This window comes from Carex rostrata, chromosome 29, assembly GCF_964058835.1.
Source record: "Carex rostrata chromosome 29, lpCarRost1.2, whole genome shotgun sequence".
Taxonomy (NCBI): Eukaryota; Viridiplantae; Streptophyta; class Magnoliopsida; order Poales; family Cyperaceae; genus Carex; species Carex rostrata.
The window spans coordinates 3,165,149-3,183,847 of NC_135946.1; the positions used below are offsets into that span (position 1 = coordinate 3,165,149).

General features: G+C 35.5%; 2 protein-coding genes across 2 annotated transcripts in view; one reads left to right on the forward strand and one right to left on the reverse strand.

The window, feature by feature from the left end:
- Positions 1-14,291, reverse strand: part of LOC144546152 (putative disease resistance protein RGA4) — a gene marked incomplete at its 3' end in the record, with an annotated part of 30,366 nt that extends 16,075 nt beyond the window's left edge. The window contains exon 1 of the mRNA XM_078294678.1: positions 13,898-14,291. Within this exon, the coding sequence (XP_078150804.1) occupies positions 13,898-14,197 (300 nt within the window). The remainder of the gene's footprint in view (positions 1-13,897) is intronic.
- A 1,862-nt stretch (positions 14,292-16,153) lies between these two features.
- LOC144546153 (uncharacterized) lies at positions 16,154-16,822 on the forward strand. Its single transcript, XM_078294679.1, has one exon. The coding sequence runs from the start codon at positions 16,154-16,156 to the stop codon at positions 16,820-16,822; it is 669 nt and encodes a 222-aa protein (XP_078150805.1).
- Positions 16,823-18,699: the final 1,877 nt, after the last annotated feature.

Below are 18,699 nucleotides of genomic sequence, written 5' to 3' on the forward strand. Positions count from 1 at the left end.
GAGTTTGGATTAGGCCATGGTAACTAAATTTCTATAGGACCAATGTTTGCTAGATTTATTTTCTTAAGTGCTTGTAGCTCATTAACCAGTCATAATTTGTACAGGAGCAAATCTTGTACCAGGCCTACTCTTCAACATTAACATACTCATTGAGTTACAAATTGATTTCTTACCAATTTCAGTCTTGCTACTTGCCGAACTGAACTAAAAAAAAAACACCCCCCCTGGTGGTCCTTCACTGGCATTAGTTGGAATCAAGACTTGTTTAGAAAGCAAAAGAATTTCAAATCCTGAGTTGCTTATCTAGCCTCAGTACACAGTGGATTGTTTTAGTTGAACGAATTTGTCCAAAACATTCGACCTTCTAAAACAAGAAAGACACTTTCAAGATGATAAAAGGGTGTTTGCACAATTTATTTTGCCATTATTGCAAATAATGCCTTATATTTATTATATTTGCACTAAGAGCACTGTAAGAAGCAAAGACATTGACTTCACCAACCACAGAGTACTGTAAGAAGCAAAGACAAGTGGATTAAGACCTTGGACTACAAATTTGAAAGGGGATTGGTTCAGTTCATATGAAAAAAGGGAGAGCAATTAGTTATTTTCTGCTACATAGGAGTTATGTTTTTAGAAATTATTTTAAATGATTAAGTTTGTGGGCAATTAATTTGCAAATAGGTCAGATCGATTAGCAAAGATTTCATCGTAAGACCTAAAAAAAGATTAATTATAATTAGTAAATCTGAACTGTTCGGATTAAGACTCTCTCAATTCTTTTTTTAATGGCAGCATATAAATCTTCAGGTTTGATTTCTCCTTTTCCAATTGTCAACCCATCAATCGGTAATTTGTTCCGGTTACTCACAGGAGCTGCATTAAAATTAATAAACATAGATGATTATATTAAAAGAGAACGAATTGTCCTGATATATTTGAGATACCATTATCATCTAAGTTTATTTAGACAAACACGTAATAGGAAGTATTGAGGATTTACAAAACGCAAAATACAAGAGAGGATGGAACTAATCGGTACCTTTTTGCGATGGGGAATTAACGCTGAGAGGTGGGAAGGCGGGTGTCTAGGGTTTGGATCGGAGGCGGAATTTTAGAATTGGCGGGCACCAAAATTGTCTGGCGCACAGTGATACTAACTTTTAGCGCCGGGAGATGCATATTTCGTTGTAGTACACGGTGCTGAACAATGGGACATGATTGTCAGAGAAGGAAGAAAAGGTACTGAAATGAATTCTTCGGATGGTGGGACATTATTGTCAGAGACAGTAGAAAGAGCGCTGGAATGAAAAGTGTGGAGGGAGAAATGAAAATAAACCTAAGTACGGCACAGAAAAAATTCGGAGTCTTGTTAAACTAAAAATTGGGACCCAACTGTCATTGAAGTGATCTACATAAAAAATAGTGACTAGGATTGTTAAATGGAAATGTCCATTAATAATCAGGATGGCACAATTTTAATCAAACGGTTCAGATTTACATATGTTTATAACCCTTTGATGTTTTGATATTCCGTCGACTTGATGGATAGGTAAATAAAAATAAATTTTCATCAAAATTTGCTGCAGGAATGTATATGCAGTGCTCTTTAATTTCAACGGTTCCGATCGACCAACGGACGACGCGTTTACGTGCGCCTTCATTAACCCACAAAGCAAGAGTATATGTTTCATAAAACATATACTCTTGCTTTGTGGGTTAATGAAGGCGCACGTAAACGCGTCGTCCGTTGGTCGATCGGAACCGTTGAAATTAAAGAGCACTGCATATACATTCCTGCAGCAAATTTTGATGAAAATTTATTTTTATTTACCGATCCATCAAGTCGACGGAATATCAAAACATCAAAGGGTTATGAACACTTCACATTAGATCGAAGCTCAAACATAATAAAACTTCAGAATTTTTATGTTGGTTACGTTCAATTTTTCCCCTTGATCATTTTAAAACAAATATGGAATAATTTAATTACAGATCAACCGTTGATTTCTCACGTGAAAATGAACGGTTCATATATATTTGTTAAATATGGAGGGGTAAATAATAATAAAAGTTTATAAGATGGACAATTATAACTATGATTTGGTTATATAAGATGTAAATAATTTAATTTAATTTTTTTGGAATTTTTTTCATATTATTTGTTGTACATGTATTATCTAATTAGTAAGATCAAGTTTTGAGCCGTCAGATAAGTAATGAAGGGCCATGATGTCTTAATTTTAGATGTTGTGGGTAGGGAGTGCCTATTCTCCGAGGTAACATAATATTTCTGTTTAGATCCGACCTTAAGTGATGTACAAGATCTTTTAATATTTGTGCATAATAATGATCAGATGGCGCCGATCTAAACACAAAAATCACGTTACCTCAAAGTTTGTGATTTCTCCCAGTATATGCAGTACAAACTACTACTGTATGAACACTTATACTCTCTGGACTTAACGCCTCCTCTCCACTACTCTCTTTACTCTCAGTGAAAAACCGAGCACGAGCGCCAAAACCCTAAATTTTTGGCTTCCCTCCTTGAATTCCCTCTCAAAATTATCTCCTACTTTTAGAAAATATCAGGTCCTCTACAGCAAAGAACCTAAAACCCTCACTCCCAAATCACCCCGCTCAGTCGTCTCGCTTCCTTTCTTCTCCTTTTAGACCCAATCCTTCCAAACCCGCTCAGATCTCCCTCATCTCATTCAATCCGAACCTTCTCCCAGATTGCACCGAGACACCGCCTCCTCTCCAGCACAATAATCTCGCTTATTTCCTTTATTCTTGGTGCGGTGTAAATCAGGTAAAGGGTTTCATCAAGCCAACAGTAGCCGTGAAGAAAGTACCAGGTAAATTTTGGTCTTATCATGCATCTATTAGCACTTGTAAAATGGTGAAACTGACTAAAGGGTAGTGCATGATTTTGTTTCATGATGTGATTTTGGGAGCTTACGAGCCATACTATAGGAAGGAAGGAATTACTTTTGAACTGTCAGCTATTAATGGTAAATAGATAGTCCAAATAAATTTTCTTCATTTGCCCCTTTTCCAGAAAATTGAAGGCTATAAAGAGATGGTCCAAGTAAATTGCTTTAGGATTATAGTACATGTTAATTTTTGACAAGATTGTGACGGAGTAAGTATTCTCAGTTGGTCAACCCCCCACACCCAGAATTTCATATTAAAGCCTCCATTGAATCCAAAATAACTAAAAAAAACTATACAAGCGATTCAGTGGACTATTTTCAGAGAATGTCTCTCAACTTAGTTTTTATTTTTTTTGTCTTTCTCATATTATTTCCCTATTTCTCACATTGTATCAATTCCACATTGGTTTTCATTATTAGGCACTAAAAACTGAATAAATGGTGAATTGCAGTGCTGAGGGGCTAATGGAGGCTCAATTGGTCATAATTGAATATTATTGTAGCCTTTGCCATATTTGCTAATATGCTACTATAACTGCTTGATTTTAGCTCTGGTCGAGTTGTTGTGTGCAATATTCATCTCCTACATGGGGTACGTATTTTGGATTTACTTTTTTGTTGGTATCCTTGTTTCATCATGTCAATTAGGGCTGCAGTTTGCTTGTGGAAGAGATGAATGCACACTTGGTTTTACATGCTGGCCTTATACTTGACTTCTATATAGGTGGCAATAGAATTAAGAGTGAGGCTATGGTACTATATATGCATAGTGCATATTGGTCCGTCCTACGGATCAATATTTTCATTTTTAAAGTCCAAATGTCAATCTGAGTTATTCAACATGATTTCTATATAAGAATGTACTAGCATGCAAAATTTATATTTTAATCCTTGGGGGATTATCTTTTGTATTCTTGGCATTTGTTTGATTAACTAATGTTGAATTGAAAACTAACTAATATTTTGGTTTTAGCTGAAAAGCTTTAGTTCGATGATGACAAAAAGCAGTCCAGATTCATAAGCAAGTTAATGAACTTAAGGTACTTTCATATATACTTGTAGTTATTTATTCTATGCTTTTGGTGCTTGTAGTATTTATTTTTTTTATTTTTTAACAGGATCTTACCGATCTATTAAATTTTTCCACCTTTTCATACAATGACTTGCTTTTTGAAAATATTTTGCTAAATGACTTGCAAGGTAACCTTCCTCTCTCTTAAGTATTTTTTTTTTCGAAATTTTTGGCAAAGGTTGTTCCTCCATCTAAAGTAACTTCTCATTTTTTAGAAGTTAAAGCCTTAGTGATGTTTCACTTGTGCTGTTAATTCTCAATTGAAAAAATGCAGGTTTTGCTTTCTGACAATCCATAATTGTAGTTGTCAATTAATAGTAACTTATGCTTTTTTCATATTTATTATTTGGATAGGTAAACTTTATTTCATAGATTTGAGTATGGCTCATACAGTTACAGAGGATACGACATTGAGAATCATTTCAATGAATATGCTGGTTTTGATTGCGACTATATACAACCAGTAAGTTCAAAAATAATGATGAACTTTCTAGTCTTTAGCCCAAAATTAAGAGGCTTTATTTGACAATTAATGATATTTGTAACTCTGCTTTAGATATCCATATAAGGAGGATAGTTTTGTCCTTTTTCAAAAGGTATCATAGATTATATATCTTTTCAAGCCTGCTATTTTTTTATGATACTGGTATCAATATTGCTTGCCTTCTCTTCTATTTTCTATTATTTAGACATTGGTACAGTACAGGTACACTGATACAAATCACTTGATTAAAATTGTGAAAATGACGAGACATTGGTACAGTACCAGTACAGTACAGGTATGCCAATTTCTGAAAATGTTTCCTACTTTGGTTGCTTAATCAAGTTTAAACTAGTATTTCATTATACCTATCCTTGCTTGTATGACCATAATTATATGCAAAGCATTTTTTATTAATTCAAATTGCACCTCATATCATTATTGTATTTGCATTGATGCCTACTAATTGTGTTTGTGATCATCATCGAACATTGGTTTATCTTAGCAATTCTAGTTTTAAAATTGCATATAAAGTGGTTAATTTGCCTCAAACATGTTGAATTAATTGAAAACTAGCCTCTCCACAAGCAGTTGATGTAAAGAACAAAAAACTATTATTTGGTTGACATCTAGTTACTTTTTTTATCAAATTTACACTAGCAAGATGGTCAAGTTAAAAACACAACATGGAGTGATAATAATGAGATTCATTCTACCATAATTAGATACTACTTTGACAATTGACACACTGATCATTATAACCAAAGATACCCAACAAATTAACCTTGTCAATCTATTGTCTGTTTATAATGGTATGGCCATGTTAGTCCTGGGTACCAACATGTACTTTACATCCAATATTTTATTTATTATTATTTAATTTCAATTATTGAAATTTTAGCAACTGAGATTTAACTTATACCTTCTACAGTGAGGATAAGTCAAACTATATGTCCAGGCAAAACTTGCCATCGTCCATGATAAACAGCAGCAAGGTAGAGTACAATTTTTAGTAACTTATCACATTTTTGCAAAATACATTTCCAAGCTAATAATAATAATATAATTCTCATAATTTATTTTCTTAATATTGTAGGTAACAGACTCGATAATTTCACATGGATGCTCACATGGATGTTTTCTTAATATTGTAGGTGGCAATCTATCTTCAACTTTAACCAGACCTTTTAGTGTCCGAAAGTGCACATTTTGGTGAATTTACAACCTCTAACATATCAAGAAACTAGGTGGTAACTTATTATGTGAATTTTTGTTAACTCATAGCATAGTGGGTATATTTTGGGTATATTAGTAGTGTGCAAGTACACAATACTGTGTTGTAAAGGGTTTTTCACTTTCTTTTGATACAATGTGTTGATTATGCTATGTTAATGATTTATGCTTATTAAATGTTTTGCAATCTCTTTTCTCAATGTGTTTTTTATCGATTTGTAAGATGTGTTATCAGTTTGAATGAGAATTGGGGATTGTAAAGCAATATTGGGTTGGTACCGGGAGAATAATCCAATGAAAGCATTCTGGTACAAAAAAAAGGAGGCTAGTATTTTCAGAGGTATTTCCATGGAAAAAATGCACGAACCCATTCAAATAATAGCACCAACATCTGACCAGGTGGGGCCCACTTTTGTTGGCCATGAATTTGCTGGGGTGGGTCCTCCATAAACTGCCCTTGAAAATACTCAAGTGGGTCCCAGGGGTGTCACCCTTGGAAATGTTCAAGTGGGACCCATGTTCTCTCCCCTTGAAAATAATCTGGTGGGCTCCACGATGCTTCCCTTGAAAATAATCTAGTGGGCTCCACGATGCTCCCCTTGAAAATAATGTAGACAGAAGTCAAATTTGAAAGTATTTCCAACGGCCTTTTTTTCAAGGGTAGTCTCTTGAAAAAAGCTAGAAAATAGTATTTCCAACGGTCTCCTTGGAAATACTGACTATTTTCAAGGAGGGTATTATCAACGGTAGTATTTTCAAGGGTAGCGCTTGAAAATGGCGATTTTTGGGCTTTTTTCAAGGGTAATCTCTTGGAAAAAGCCATTTTCGGGAGCATGAAAAAAGAGTGAATTCTAGTAGTGAATCTTAATGAGGCAAGGTTGATGTTACACAGAATTACATAGGATTAAATGTGGCAAGGATTAGATGTGGCAAATGCTTAATGAGCGAGTTGGGTCATGTTCATGCTCGCTCATTAAGTAAATGAGCGAGTTTAGGCGAACTTTTAATGAGCGAGTTATGAGCGGCTCACGAGTTATGAGCGATTTACTCACCCCTACATGTGACTCTGAGCCAAATTTTTGAATTAGATGCTATTTATGTTTTCGTATCCAATCCAGTGGGTCATGGGCATTGGTCACAAAGGTTTGTATGTAGTGGTCAATTGTAAAGCGGGTCACTTGGCTCACTTTTTGCTATAATCAACGGTGACTCTCCACCAATTATATAACCACTACTTCACTAATTGTTGATTTTCTAATTGGAGAATTACCCTCAATTAATGTTGTCATACTGTTCTATATATATAGTGATATTAAAAGAGGAGGATCCACATACACCCTTTTTCGATAGCATCAAATTACAATCTATATTTTCAAAGTTTAAATAGTCAATCCAAACCGTTCAACATAATGGATATATTAAAATGTGCTTGCAGATCAAATTTTACATTTTTTTTGAACTTTTTTTACTATAGTCAATCCAAATTTTAGATGTTTTAAAATAGATATTTCTTTTTATGAGACACATGCACGTGTTTATACATTTCTTTTGTACCGTAAATTATAATTCAGACATGTTTATTCATGATACGAAAAATGTGATTGTGAAAAGTTTTCTTAACTTTTAATATTGATGATTACAAATTATAGTGTGAATTCAAATAATAACTGGATACACGAACAGTATACAATGTCTTTTACATACATCTTATAAGTGTGGAATTTTAATATTATGTAAAGTCATGAATTATAATTTCCTAATATTATATAATTGTATACACGATATCTTGTTCAATGTACCAAATCTTTTTAAATGAATAAAATATCTTGTTTCCACGATATATAATTGTATACACGATATCTTGTTCAATGTGCTATATAAATTTTTTTAGTAAAATACATTTTACCTTTTTTTGTATTAAATTGAGTTAAACTTTATACTTTTGTTAAAAGCGTACGTTTTAATTATTTGTCTACATTCTTTTAATTCTTTTTTATTTAGAAATGAGTTGTGTAATGTAGAAATTCCAAATAATAATATATAGTCAGCCCAACAAAATCCTAAATATCTAGGCCCAATAATAAGTTTCATTTCCTCAATTTATTACTCATCTTCTTTCTCGTTTTCAACCAACTAAAGTTACATAAATAGACACCACTGCAATGATATTTATCTCATCGTTTGTATTTTATATATGTTCATATAATCTTTTCATTTCACATTTGGTTTCACTTATTTATTATCTTTCACAAGATCTCAAAATGCAATCTATGTACGAATAGTCAAAAGAATAAACATTACACCTTGATGTCATGCTCTCTCTGAACCAATGAAATCTTACAATTGTTAACTGCTGAAGCAACACTGAAATGAATCTATTCATCCACTGAATGGAGAGGCTTTTAAGAGTCAGCACCAATAGCATGAGAGTTTTTATTAACGAGTCAAAACAGTAATAAATGTTTCGTTGATTTACCAAAATTATATTTAATATCATTTTGTTTTGTATTTTCAAGAAGATATTTTATATATATATTTTACAACAAACTCCAATAAGCCAAAACTAATTAATGGGCGGTGTCATATATTAGTATTTTAACAGAAAGCTAATTTGACTATGTAAACATATATTAGTATTTTAATAGAAAGCATCCAGGCTCTGTCCCACAATCATTAATAGATGGCCATGAAGCATACATTCCTTATTTAAACAGAGAAGGCCATACAAGGAAAACAATAAAGAAAAATGGCATCTACTCTAGAAGAAAAATTTGGTAGTACTGTTAAGCTCAAGTTCATCCAAACTGAGAGTGTTCAAGTTCTTGCATCCAATTTTGGTGCCTCATCTAGTAAGGTACCGGATCGGTACATCATGCCTGGATTGAGACCGATTCAGTTGCTGAAAAAGGCTTCTTTGAGCTGCCCATCATTCATCGACCTTGCTAAGCTGCGGGACCCCCAGTTTAGTTTGGCAGAGATTGCAAAGATTTTCTTAGATTATTTACTTTTGGAAAATTGATTCAGGGATTCGATCGGTGAGTATGTAGTATAATTTGTTTGTGCTCAACAAATTGACGGGCGAGCTATTAGAGGCCATGTCAAAAGATCTTGGGATTGCATCACACTTGCAATTTAATTTGTTCAAGGGGCAACCACAACTAATGAGGATGAACTACTATCCACCATGCCCACAATCCAACTTCTTGAGTCGATCTCTATAAAGCAAAGAAAATTTTCAATTAAAAAATGTTGAAAAGCAAGTAACACATATTGGCATCCGTAGCATCTTCAAAAAACTTAATTAGATGAACAATCTAGCTACCGATCGGTTTTCGCGGCATCTTAAAAAAAAAATTAATATTGGTATCGTTTTTAGAGAACTCAATCAATAGAAAAAAATGATACAAATTGAAGGCTTGATTGGTATGTGAAAACCATCGAGTGTTTGTCTTGCATGACCAAATTGAAAATAAATTTGGTTTAACACAAAATTATGATTTGAATTTAAATTTCAATTGTTATGAATATTATACCTGTCCAAAATCTGTCTGACAGGGATATGAGTTGGCCGATGAGGGCAATATGTGCTTTGCAACCTCTGCTTGAATCCAGTGTACTTCATGCTTCTGGCGCGTCAATCACCACCTGTTTCTGACCGTCAATTTGATGCCCAAGCCACACTCTTTAATATAGAACGTAAAGCATGTAAAATGTAACAATAAAAATATTAATTGTTACAGAACTATAATTTTTTTTGTACTTTTATTTACTTTAAAATTAATTTAAATACTTACCATGCACGTGAATAGCATTGAAGAAAAGAAACAACTGGTAAATCTCCATCTCATATAGCATTAATCGAGGATATTAGCAAATAGCAAATCTACAAGGTAGAGAATAAATTTATATCAACAAACTAACATAATAGAAATACAGAAAGAAACACTTTAAGATAAATTACCAGAGTGAAATCAATTAATTGTTCTCCATCTATAATTAACTCCATCAATCTAATATTTGCTCCAAAAAGATCAAAATTCGAGTTTCTTTTTAGGAAAACATATCAGCAAACTAACCAATGAATGGGACAAACATCATTTTTTCTACAACAATTATATTAATGACAAAATGTACCAATGTTACCAATGCTTCAATCCCTGCAATTGATGGGATCACTAATTTTGTCAATCAATCTTTCTCCTCCTGACATGGGAAATCTTTGGCCAATCCTCCCCATTGGGTTATTGGCATCGTTTACTCAATATAGAGCAATTACATATTCCTAGATACCGCAGAGACTTTGGCAAAACTGGAAGTGATGCAATCGAAGGGCAGTTTCCCAAAGTGAGGGATTGCAAGATATCAGGCATGTCAGGCAATGATAGCAACTCATGACAATCCCACAGACTTATCCTTCCCAGTGAGGAGAAGTTCTTCATAGAACATGGCAAAGCTTGAACCTCACAATTAAATAAGGAGAAGTGATACAGTGAGGTAAGGCACCCAAATTCATCTTCGTTGAAGAATGCTTCATTTGACCCGTTAATTATTAAATCTTCCAAATTAACCAGTTCACCCCTCGAGGGCAACTTACCAAGCATGCTAAAGCTGTTAATTTCAATCTTCTTCAAGGATGCCCATGCCATATTACAACTGGAGAAGGTTTTCTGCAAGGCGAAGCATTTCTCAACTACCAGCCTCTCCAAGACCGGTGTGTCAGAGTAAATCAGTTCAAGCTCACGACAGCTTCTTATCTCTACTTCTTTTAGTGATGAAAGATTTCTCAGTTCCATTGATTTTAGTTGTTCACAGTTAATGAAAGTGGCATGAGAAAGTGACTGCAAATCTATAACTTGAAAGTGTCTAATAGAATAACAATCCCTGATTCCTACATATTCCAGTGAAAAGGGAAGAGTGCCCCTGCCTCCTCCTGAAATCTCTAAGCAAGGGCAGTCCCATATGAATAGTTCTTTTATTGAGACGAGAGCATGTAGACCTCCAAGCGAAATTAAGTAGTCACACCTATCAATAGTTAGGTGATTGAGCACTGCCAGTTGACATAAGACCTCCTTTGGAGGGAGGACTGTGATTGTTCTTATGCCATCCAAATGGAGAGGGTCTTGAGGAAAGTGAGCTGTGCAAGGCAATGCATTAAATCCTCGTCAGTAATGTAACAAGAAGAAATCCTCAATTTTTCAAGGCCTGGTGGTACGATCAAAGGGTACTTATCTTTCTTTCTATAAATATACTCCATTGTTAGTTTTATTAATTGGAGATGTGCCTCCCAGATACCATCTGCGGTTATCTCAGCACTTTCTATATTCATGGCAAGCATGCTCATATCATTTACTTTGCCATGGCTCTCCCTTTCCATTAATATTCTTAGCTCTGAGAACTTTTCAAATAATTTTCTCAATGCACGATCCTTTATATCAGGTATGGTTTCAAGAATAAATTTAAATTGACAATCTTGCATTGCCTTCAGAAGCCTCACTTCATAGTCACCTTTTTGCAGTTCTTCCTCATAGATGAACACAAGAGACCAGCACTCTATTATAGTTAGGTCCTTAAGGATCGATGGAAACAGAGGGAGTTTTGTTATCTTGGGGAGTTTTTCTATGATTATTGAGGCCAAACATGGAAACAAGGTGGTGATAGGTGGAAGGACTTCCAAGGAAGGACATTTCCTCAGTTCCAGAGATATCAAATTATCATGGGATCCTTGTTGAAACAGCCAAGAGGGTAGCACTGGTGACTTGTAGCCATTTATATCTAATTTTTTTAGATTTGAATGTGATTCAAGGCCCTCCAGGATTTCTAAGTGTGCATTCAAGTTTCCATCCATAACATCATCATCACCCCATCTAAGTGAAAGATGCTGAAGATGTTTCTTATCCTTCAGATGGGCCTCTGTGGCTTCCCCCCTATTTTTTACATTCTTCAAATCACGAATTCTCAACAATCCTCTGATCTCATTTAGGTGCTTTAGTTGTGAAATTTCGAACCCTTTCTCATTCTTCACCCAAAAATCGACCAAGTTTTGAAGTGAGGTTAAATTGCCTATTTCAGAGAGTGTTGAGGTTGCCTGATATCCAAAACTTTTTAAGTGTCGTAAATTCACAAGTTTGTTTACGCCTCTTGATAAATGAGTAATCTTGGAATTCAGCCTTAATGTTTGCAGGTTGTAAAGTTTTTGTATTGATGTTGGCAACTCTGCTACATCTGTTTCAGAAAGACCCAAGTAGCGTAAAAGCACTAATTCTCCCACAGAGTTTGGAAGTTTTTTAATGCTGCAATTGCAAAAGTGCAGTACACGAAGTTTTGAGAACTTTCCTATCTTCTTTAGAAAAGTATTTATAACATCATCCCTAACCGGGTCAATAAAGATAACACTACGCAGGTTCTTTAGTTTTTCAACACTCGTGATATATTCATTAAAGCTTTCACCCTGAATGGATAAATGGCGAGCAACTAAAGGGATTTCTCTTAATTTACCGTCTTCTATTCTGAAACAATCGTCCCTAGAAACTCTTTCAGCTAGATCATGGAATAAATCATGCATGCCATATTCTTCACTATATTCTTCTTTGCCCACTTTTTGAAAGAAAAAGATAGATAACAACTCCTGAAAATAATCATCCCCTACATCCTCCATCCTCCTTGTACTAGAATGAATGAAACCTTCAGCTACCCAGAGCAAAATCAGGTCTCTCTTGTTAAACTGATAACCTTTCGGAAATATGGCACAATAGGAGAAGCACCGCTGGATTGGTGCATCTAGATTTTGGTAACTCCATAAAAGTGATTGCATTGTATCAGTTAACATGTCTCTTTCCAAGGTATCTCTCCAAAACCACTCATTCAAATTTTTACGTAGACGACTGCCAACTGCTTTTGCTGCTAAAGGAGATCTGCTTAGCTTCTTGGCAATTTGCTTCCCTAATCTTTCTAGAGACTCTAGTGAGTGAGTACTATTTGATTTTAAACCACCAAAAGCATGATGCATAAAAAGTGAGAAAAAATGATTCTCCTCAAGTTCTTTTAGAGGCATAATCTTTTGGGGGAGCAACGCACATGGCATCTTTTTTGTACGGCTTGTTACAAGAATTTTGCTGCCTCTCTTTACATATGCCAAAGGAGCAACAAATTGCTCCCATTGCTGCTCCCATTTCTGCTCATTCATTGTTTCATCCCACCAAACATCATCCATCATAACCAAAATCTTCTTTGAATTAACCGAATCAATGAGAACTCCTTGTAGGAAACCAAAATTATCTGAACGTGGGCACTCTTTATTTGAGGCACCTTCTAGAAAGATCTGTGTATGACGAACAAGATCAAGTCCACGGGTCATAGAGAGCCATATTCTAAGATCAAATTCAGCAGTTACTCTTTCATGGTTATAAAATAACTGGGCAAGGGTAGTTTTACCTGCCCCTCCAACACCAACAATAGAATAAACCGAGTAACTCCTAACTTGAATGGACTCAGGTTCAAAAGTTACCGGCTCCAACAATTCTTGTAATAGATAGTCACAATCGGCATCTCGCCCGAAGATATGTAGGGGAGGTATGGAGGTTGTCACCATGGGTTCTTTAATTGAGTTGGTGGGATTGATTTTGACTTGCCTCTCTATTAATTCACGAAAATCCTTGGCCTCCAGAGCAGTCTTTTCTAGTTTGTTGAGGCATTGTTTTAGGTTTTTCTCTTCAGTGGATAGGATATTTAAGTTGCTACTGAGCTTGTTTGTAATTTTCTTCATTGTGGTTCCATCATTCTTCACCTTATTAAAAAAAAAATTAGACAAACTTCATTTAACATTTACGATGAATAAAAATTGAGCAAATCCAAATAGAAAACAAATTACCAAATTTAAACTAAAAGGTCTGTATGATTTTTAGCATGGTTTCGAACCAATGATGTTAATCTGGAGCTGCTGCTCAAACCATACATTACAGATCTCGGAAAAAAAAAAAAAAAAACTCGGTCTAAAATTGCTTGAATCGGCTGGTTCAACACTGTTCAATGTGGTTTTTCGATGGAAACTTGCAATCCGCATAAGTCGGTTGAAAATCGGCTTGGTTAGGTTCAATTCTGGTCTGACTCGGCCAAGTTTGCAGACTATTACTCCAGTTGTAAATATTAAAAAAAAAATTAATATAACACTCTAAGTACCTTTTGTTGGAGAAGACGGTACTTGTACAAGTCGAGTGCATCCTCTGCCTCATACATGGCATCCTTCAGTCGTCTCAGCCACTTCTCCAAGTTGGTCTTGCAGCTGTGCTTCTCAGCAGCGTCGATCACCTCCTGGAATTGAGGAAGGATGGTGGCCTCCAACTTTTCAATCCGAGCAGCCACGTCCATCCCGAGGTAGGAGAAACCCTGGTTGAGGAGCTTGCTGATGATTGGAGATGCCACCCATCCTGCGATGGACATCCCCCATCTTGCTCCTGCTAGTGCCAACGCCTCAGCCATTGTAGTACAATGTTACGTTTATTTCTTTTCTTTCAATTGGCAAGAGAGAGAGAGAGATAAGAGGTTAAGAAGTAGTGATAGATTATGAGAAAAGAGGTGACTGAAGTTGTGAGAGATTATGAGATAATGAACCTGTAACTGTAGATAGATGATAGATCAATCAAAATGTTTTACTATGTATTCAAGTAAAAACATAGTGTACCTTTTGGTATCAGGTGAAAAAATGTTTTAATTTATGCAACGAATAAATGTCTTGCATTCTCTGTATCCGAATCTGTGTTAGAGACTTAAATGGTCGGTCCACCTGACTGGATCTAAATTCGTAAATGTGAGGCTTGGTCCACGCTTTTGAGCAATGTTATTTGAATCAGACTAGATATTCACCTAATAAAAGTTTTAAATCAAAGATTCACTGGTTGAATCAATGAGTTAATAGGTTCGACCGTTGATTTTTAAATACTTGTAATAGAAATATGTTTTAATATTAAAAAACTAAGATAGATAAAAAAAAATGAAGTCTATTTACATTCTTAATTTAAAACTTAATTATTATTCCTAGATATATTCTAGAAAGAGAGGGACCCAACATCAAAATGGTCCAAAAAAGGACCACGAAACATGAAACCCAATTCAAAAATGAAGTCTCAATCATTTTAAGACGGGGGAGAAGGGGCACAATCCAAGCCATACACATGTCTGTGGTCTCAATGTAGTTTGGACAGGAACAAAAAAGACAAAACCTCATATTTATGTCATGTAAGAGACAACCTTACTTGCAACCTCTTACAACCACCTTTCTCTCTCTCTCTCAAAATCACACATACATATGAAATAGTTATTATACATTTATATATTAATTGAAAGTTTATCCTCCACAATTAGCATTCCACCATTTTATTTGTTTATATGATAAGTTTACTATATTATACAGATATATGAATTTAGGATTTTTCAGTACCAAGTTTAATAAAAATGTAAATAATATATTAACACTATTTTATTTGTTTATCCGTGATTGACTATTTTATAATATCTAAAACATATATAAGGGTCTTTTATAAATATATATATATATATATATTAGATGAAGTAGTATTAATTTTTGGTGACATATGACTAAAAATCACACCCCTGTACAAATTTGATAATTTTTTTACTGTTCATCGAATGACTTAATTTGTTTACGGGGTACATTTAAAGATATTTGGTGAAAAATGGAATGATTTTCAAATTACACGAAGAATCCACAATCAATCTATAACGAAAATAAAAATACAATATATATTTTTTTAATTTTTTTTGTACTTTATTTGAGAAAGCAAAATTAAAATTGTCAATTTAGTCCAATTTTAATTAATTGATCCTAATACTATTTCTAATATATAAGAACAAAAACATAAAATACAAAATAGTTATTTTTGTTGAAATTAAACTACTACAAGTTGAAAACCAAATAAATGTGTTGAAGTCAGCACCAAAGAGGCCCAAGCCCAATTAGATAATTACAAGATTGATCTAGAAACTACTAAAGAAAATATCTTGTAGTGTAAGATGTAGGAAAATCTAGAAGAGCCCAAAAATATCTTAGGTCTAGATGTTTCTTTGGCTCTCATGGAGCAAGTATAAATAGGGTGCCTTGCTCCTCATTTTCACCATCCAAGCAAGAAAACAATCTTGGATCATATAAGTAGTAGAGTGTTGTAGTAGTTTGGAGGTGTAGGATAATATAAGTAGTAGAGGGTGTAATCTTGGATGTTAGATTATTAAGTAGTAGAGTTGTAAGAATATCTTGAGAGAGTAATAAAGTTAGTTTCAATATAGTGTCCCTACTCAACAAAGTGGTATCAGAGCCAGGTTAGATCCTGTTGGCAAGAAGGTTCGGATAATCCGTTGTTGTGTCGAAGGTCCTGCTGATTAGGAGGTTTGTGTAACCCCTTAGTACGTCGTGGTGCCGAAATGTCAGATTTGAGTGGCATGAGTGGTTTGATTGAGAAACTGAATAATTATAATTATAGAGACTGGCGTACGTGTATTAAGTCATATCTGCAGGGGCAAGATCTGTGGGAGATTGTCGGTGGCGATGAGATCGAACCACCACCAAATTCGATCCGAGCTTATAAGAAGTGGAAGGTGAAGGCGGGTCGAGCGTTATTTGTGCTGAAGGCTACGGTGGACAAGAGCCTGCTATCTCACATTGAAGATGTGGAGACACCAAAAGAGGCATGGGATGTTTTTGCCGCGTTGTTTTCAAGGAAGAACACAAGTCGGCTGCAACTGCTCGAGAGGGAGCTGATGAATATCTCCCAAGGTGACAAGACTGTAAGTGAGTATTTTCTTAAAGTAAAGAATTTGTGTAGGGAGATTGAGCAGCTAGACGCCAATGCGAAAATTGGCGAGGACAGAATGCGGCGGATAATCCTAAATGACATGAGGCCGGAGTACAGCGCCTTCATCACGACAATTCAAGGATGGGCGACACAACCAACTCTGTTGGAACTGGAGAATTTGTTGGCCAGTCAGGAAGCTCTTGCCAAACAGCTGGCAGGTTTGACGGTAAAGCACGAAGAGGAGAAGGCTTTGTATAGTGGTCGACATGGAGAATCGAGCAGAGACCGGTATCGATGACAACCTGAGACGGAGAAGGTTTGTCATGAACAATGCAAGAGGTGTTCATGTTCAGGGGGAGCTCCTAGAGGCTAAGAGGATAAAGGAGCCGATAGCGGTGAATACCGGAGTAGAATAGTGGAGTGCTACAATTGCGGACGACGAGGGCACTATGCGAGAGAGTGTCAGTTCAGGAAGAATGAAGGAAGCTTTGCTGTGACCACGAAGGAGAAGGCAACAGAATAGGTCCCAAGTGAAGAAGAGTGGGACACAGTGGCGGCTGTTGCGATGCAGTCGGTGGCCGACGTAGAGGACGTCGAAGAGGCTGGTGAGCCTGAGGATGAGGAGATCGATTTTGAGTCATGGTTCTTTGAAGAACCAGTTGAAGAATCGGTCAAGAAGGAGACTGAAGTTGTGAGGTGCGCAGTGGCTGATGAGGAGAAGCCACAAGAGAGCACTGAACTGGAGGCCATCACCAAGGAGAGTGATGATGACAAGACGACACAGAGGAGTGTTGTTGTTGCAGAGAAGACTGCAGTACAAGAGTTTGTGCAAAAAGATGGAGCTTGTCAGGTGAACCGTCGAGAGAAGAGAATTCAACGACGACTTGTGCCAAGGCAGCGTGAGAAGAAGATTTCAGAAACTTCTTTTGTGAAGATGACTATTCTGGAAGATCGACTGCATATGTATGAACAACTTCAAGTTCAGAAAATTAAAAGAAACGACAAGAACTATGATGATCCAGATAAACGGGGAGTACCGAAAAATAAGACAACATCAAGTTGGTGCTGAGGGGGAGTGTTGAAGTCAGCACCAAAGAGGCCCAAGCCCAATTAGATAATTACAAGATTGATCTAGAAACTACTAAAGAAAATATCTTGTAGTGTAAGATGTAGGAAAATCTAGAAGAGCCCAAAAATATCTTAGGTCTAGATGTTTCTTTGGCTCTCATGGAGCAACTATAAATAGGGTGCCTTGCTCCTCATTTTCACCATCCAAGCAAGAAAACAATCTTGGATCATATAAGTAGTAGAGTGTTGTAGTAGTTTGGAGGTGTAGGATAATATAAGTAGTAGAGGGTGTAATCTTGGATGTTAGATTATTAAGTAGTAGAGTTGTAAGAATATCTTGAGAGAGTAATAAAATTAGTTTCAATATAGTGTCCCTACTCAACAAAATGTCCCTGGAAATCTTGTACTGTTTCCAATTAATAGACTATGTAGGTTTTGAAATTTTCATGAATCCAAGTTTATTTTATCAATGGTTATAACATGAACTCAGAAGTTAATAGAACTAATGATAAGATACAAATGGACACATCCATTGTTACAACCAATGGACAGCAGCCTCACAAGGCATAACGGATGACTCAGGAAATAAATCAGAAAAAGATACTCACTGCCTAGATAGCGCATTAGAAATAAATGTAAATTAGATTTTCATAATAACTCAGATTGTTATATAAAGGTAGGAACAATCTCTTGTAAATCAATAAATTACAATGAGTGAATAAAATCAAATTTCAAACTTATCTTTCTGTTTCTTTCTATTTCTTTCTGGTACAAAATTTGGAGTCCTTGGGGAGCATATATATTTCATAGACAGCGAGCTTCTGTACAAACCGGAGATTTACTGGTAACCATGTCATTTCAGTTCCTGAACTTGTTGATATGCTTAATCTTATCAAAATATATTTCAAAAATATACATGGTTATAGTAATACTATTTGTACAATTTGCCATATGTTTGGTTTTATAAGACCGAAGCTCATCTATTTAAGGCCCACTGTTGTTCCTTTCTAATATAACATTTGGCCCAATTAACCAATTCATCAGGAGGCCCAACTAATTGATGAAAGGAAACCTATTATATGAGCCTGGATATTTTGGATTTTGTTG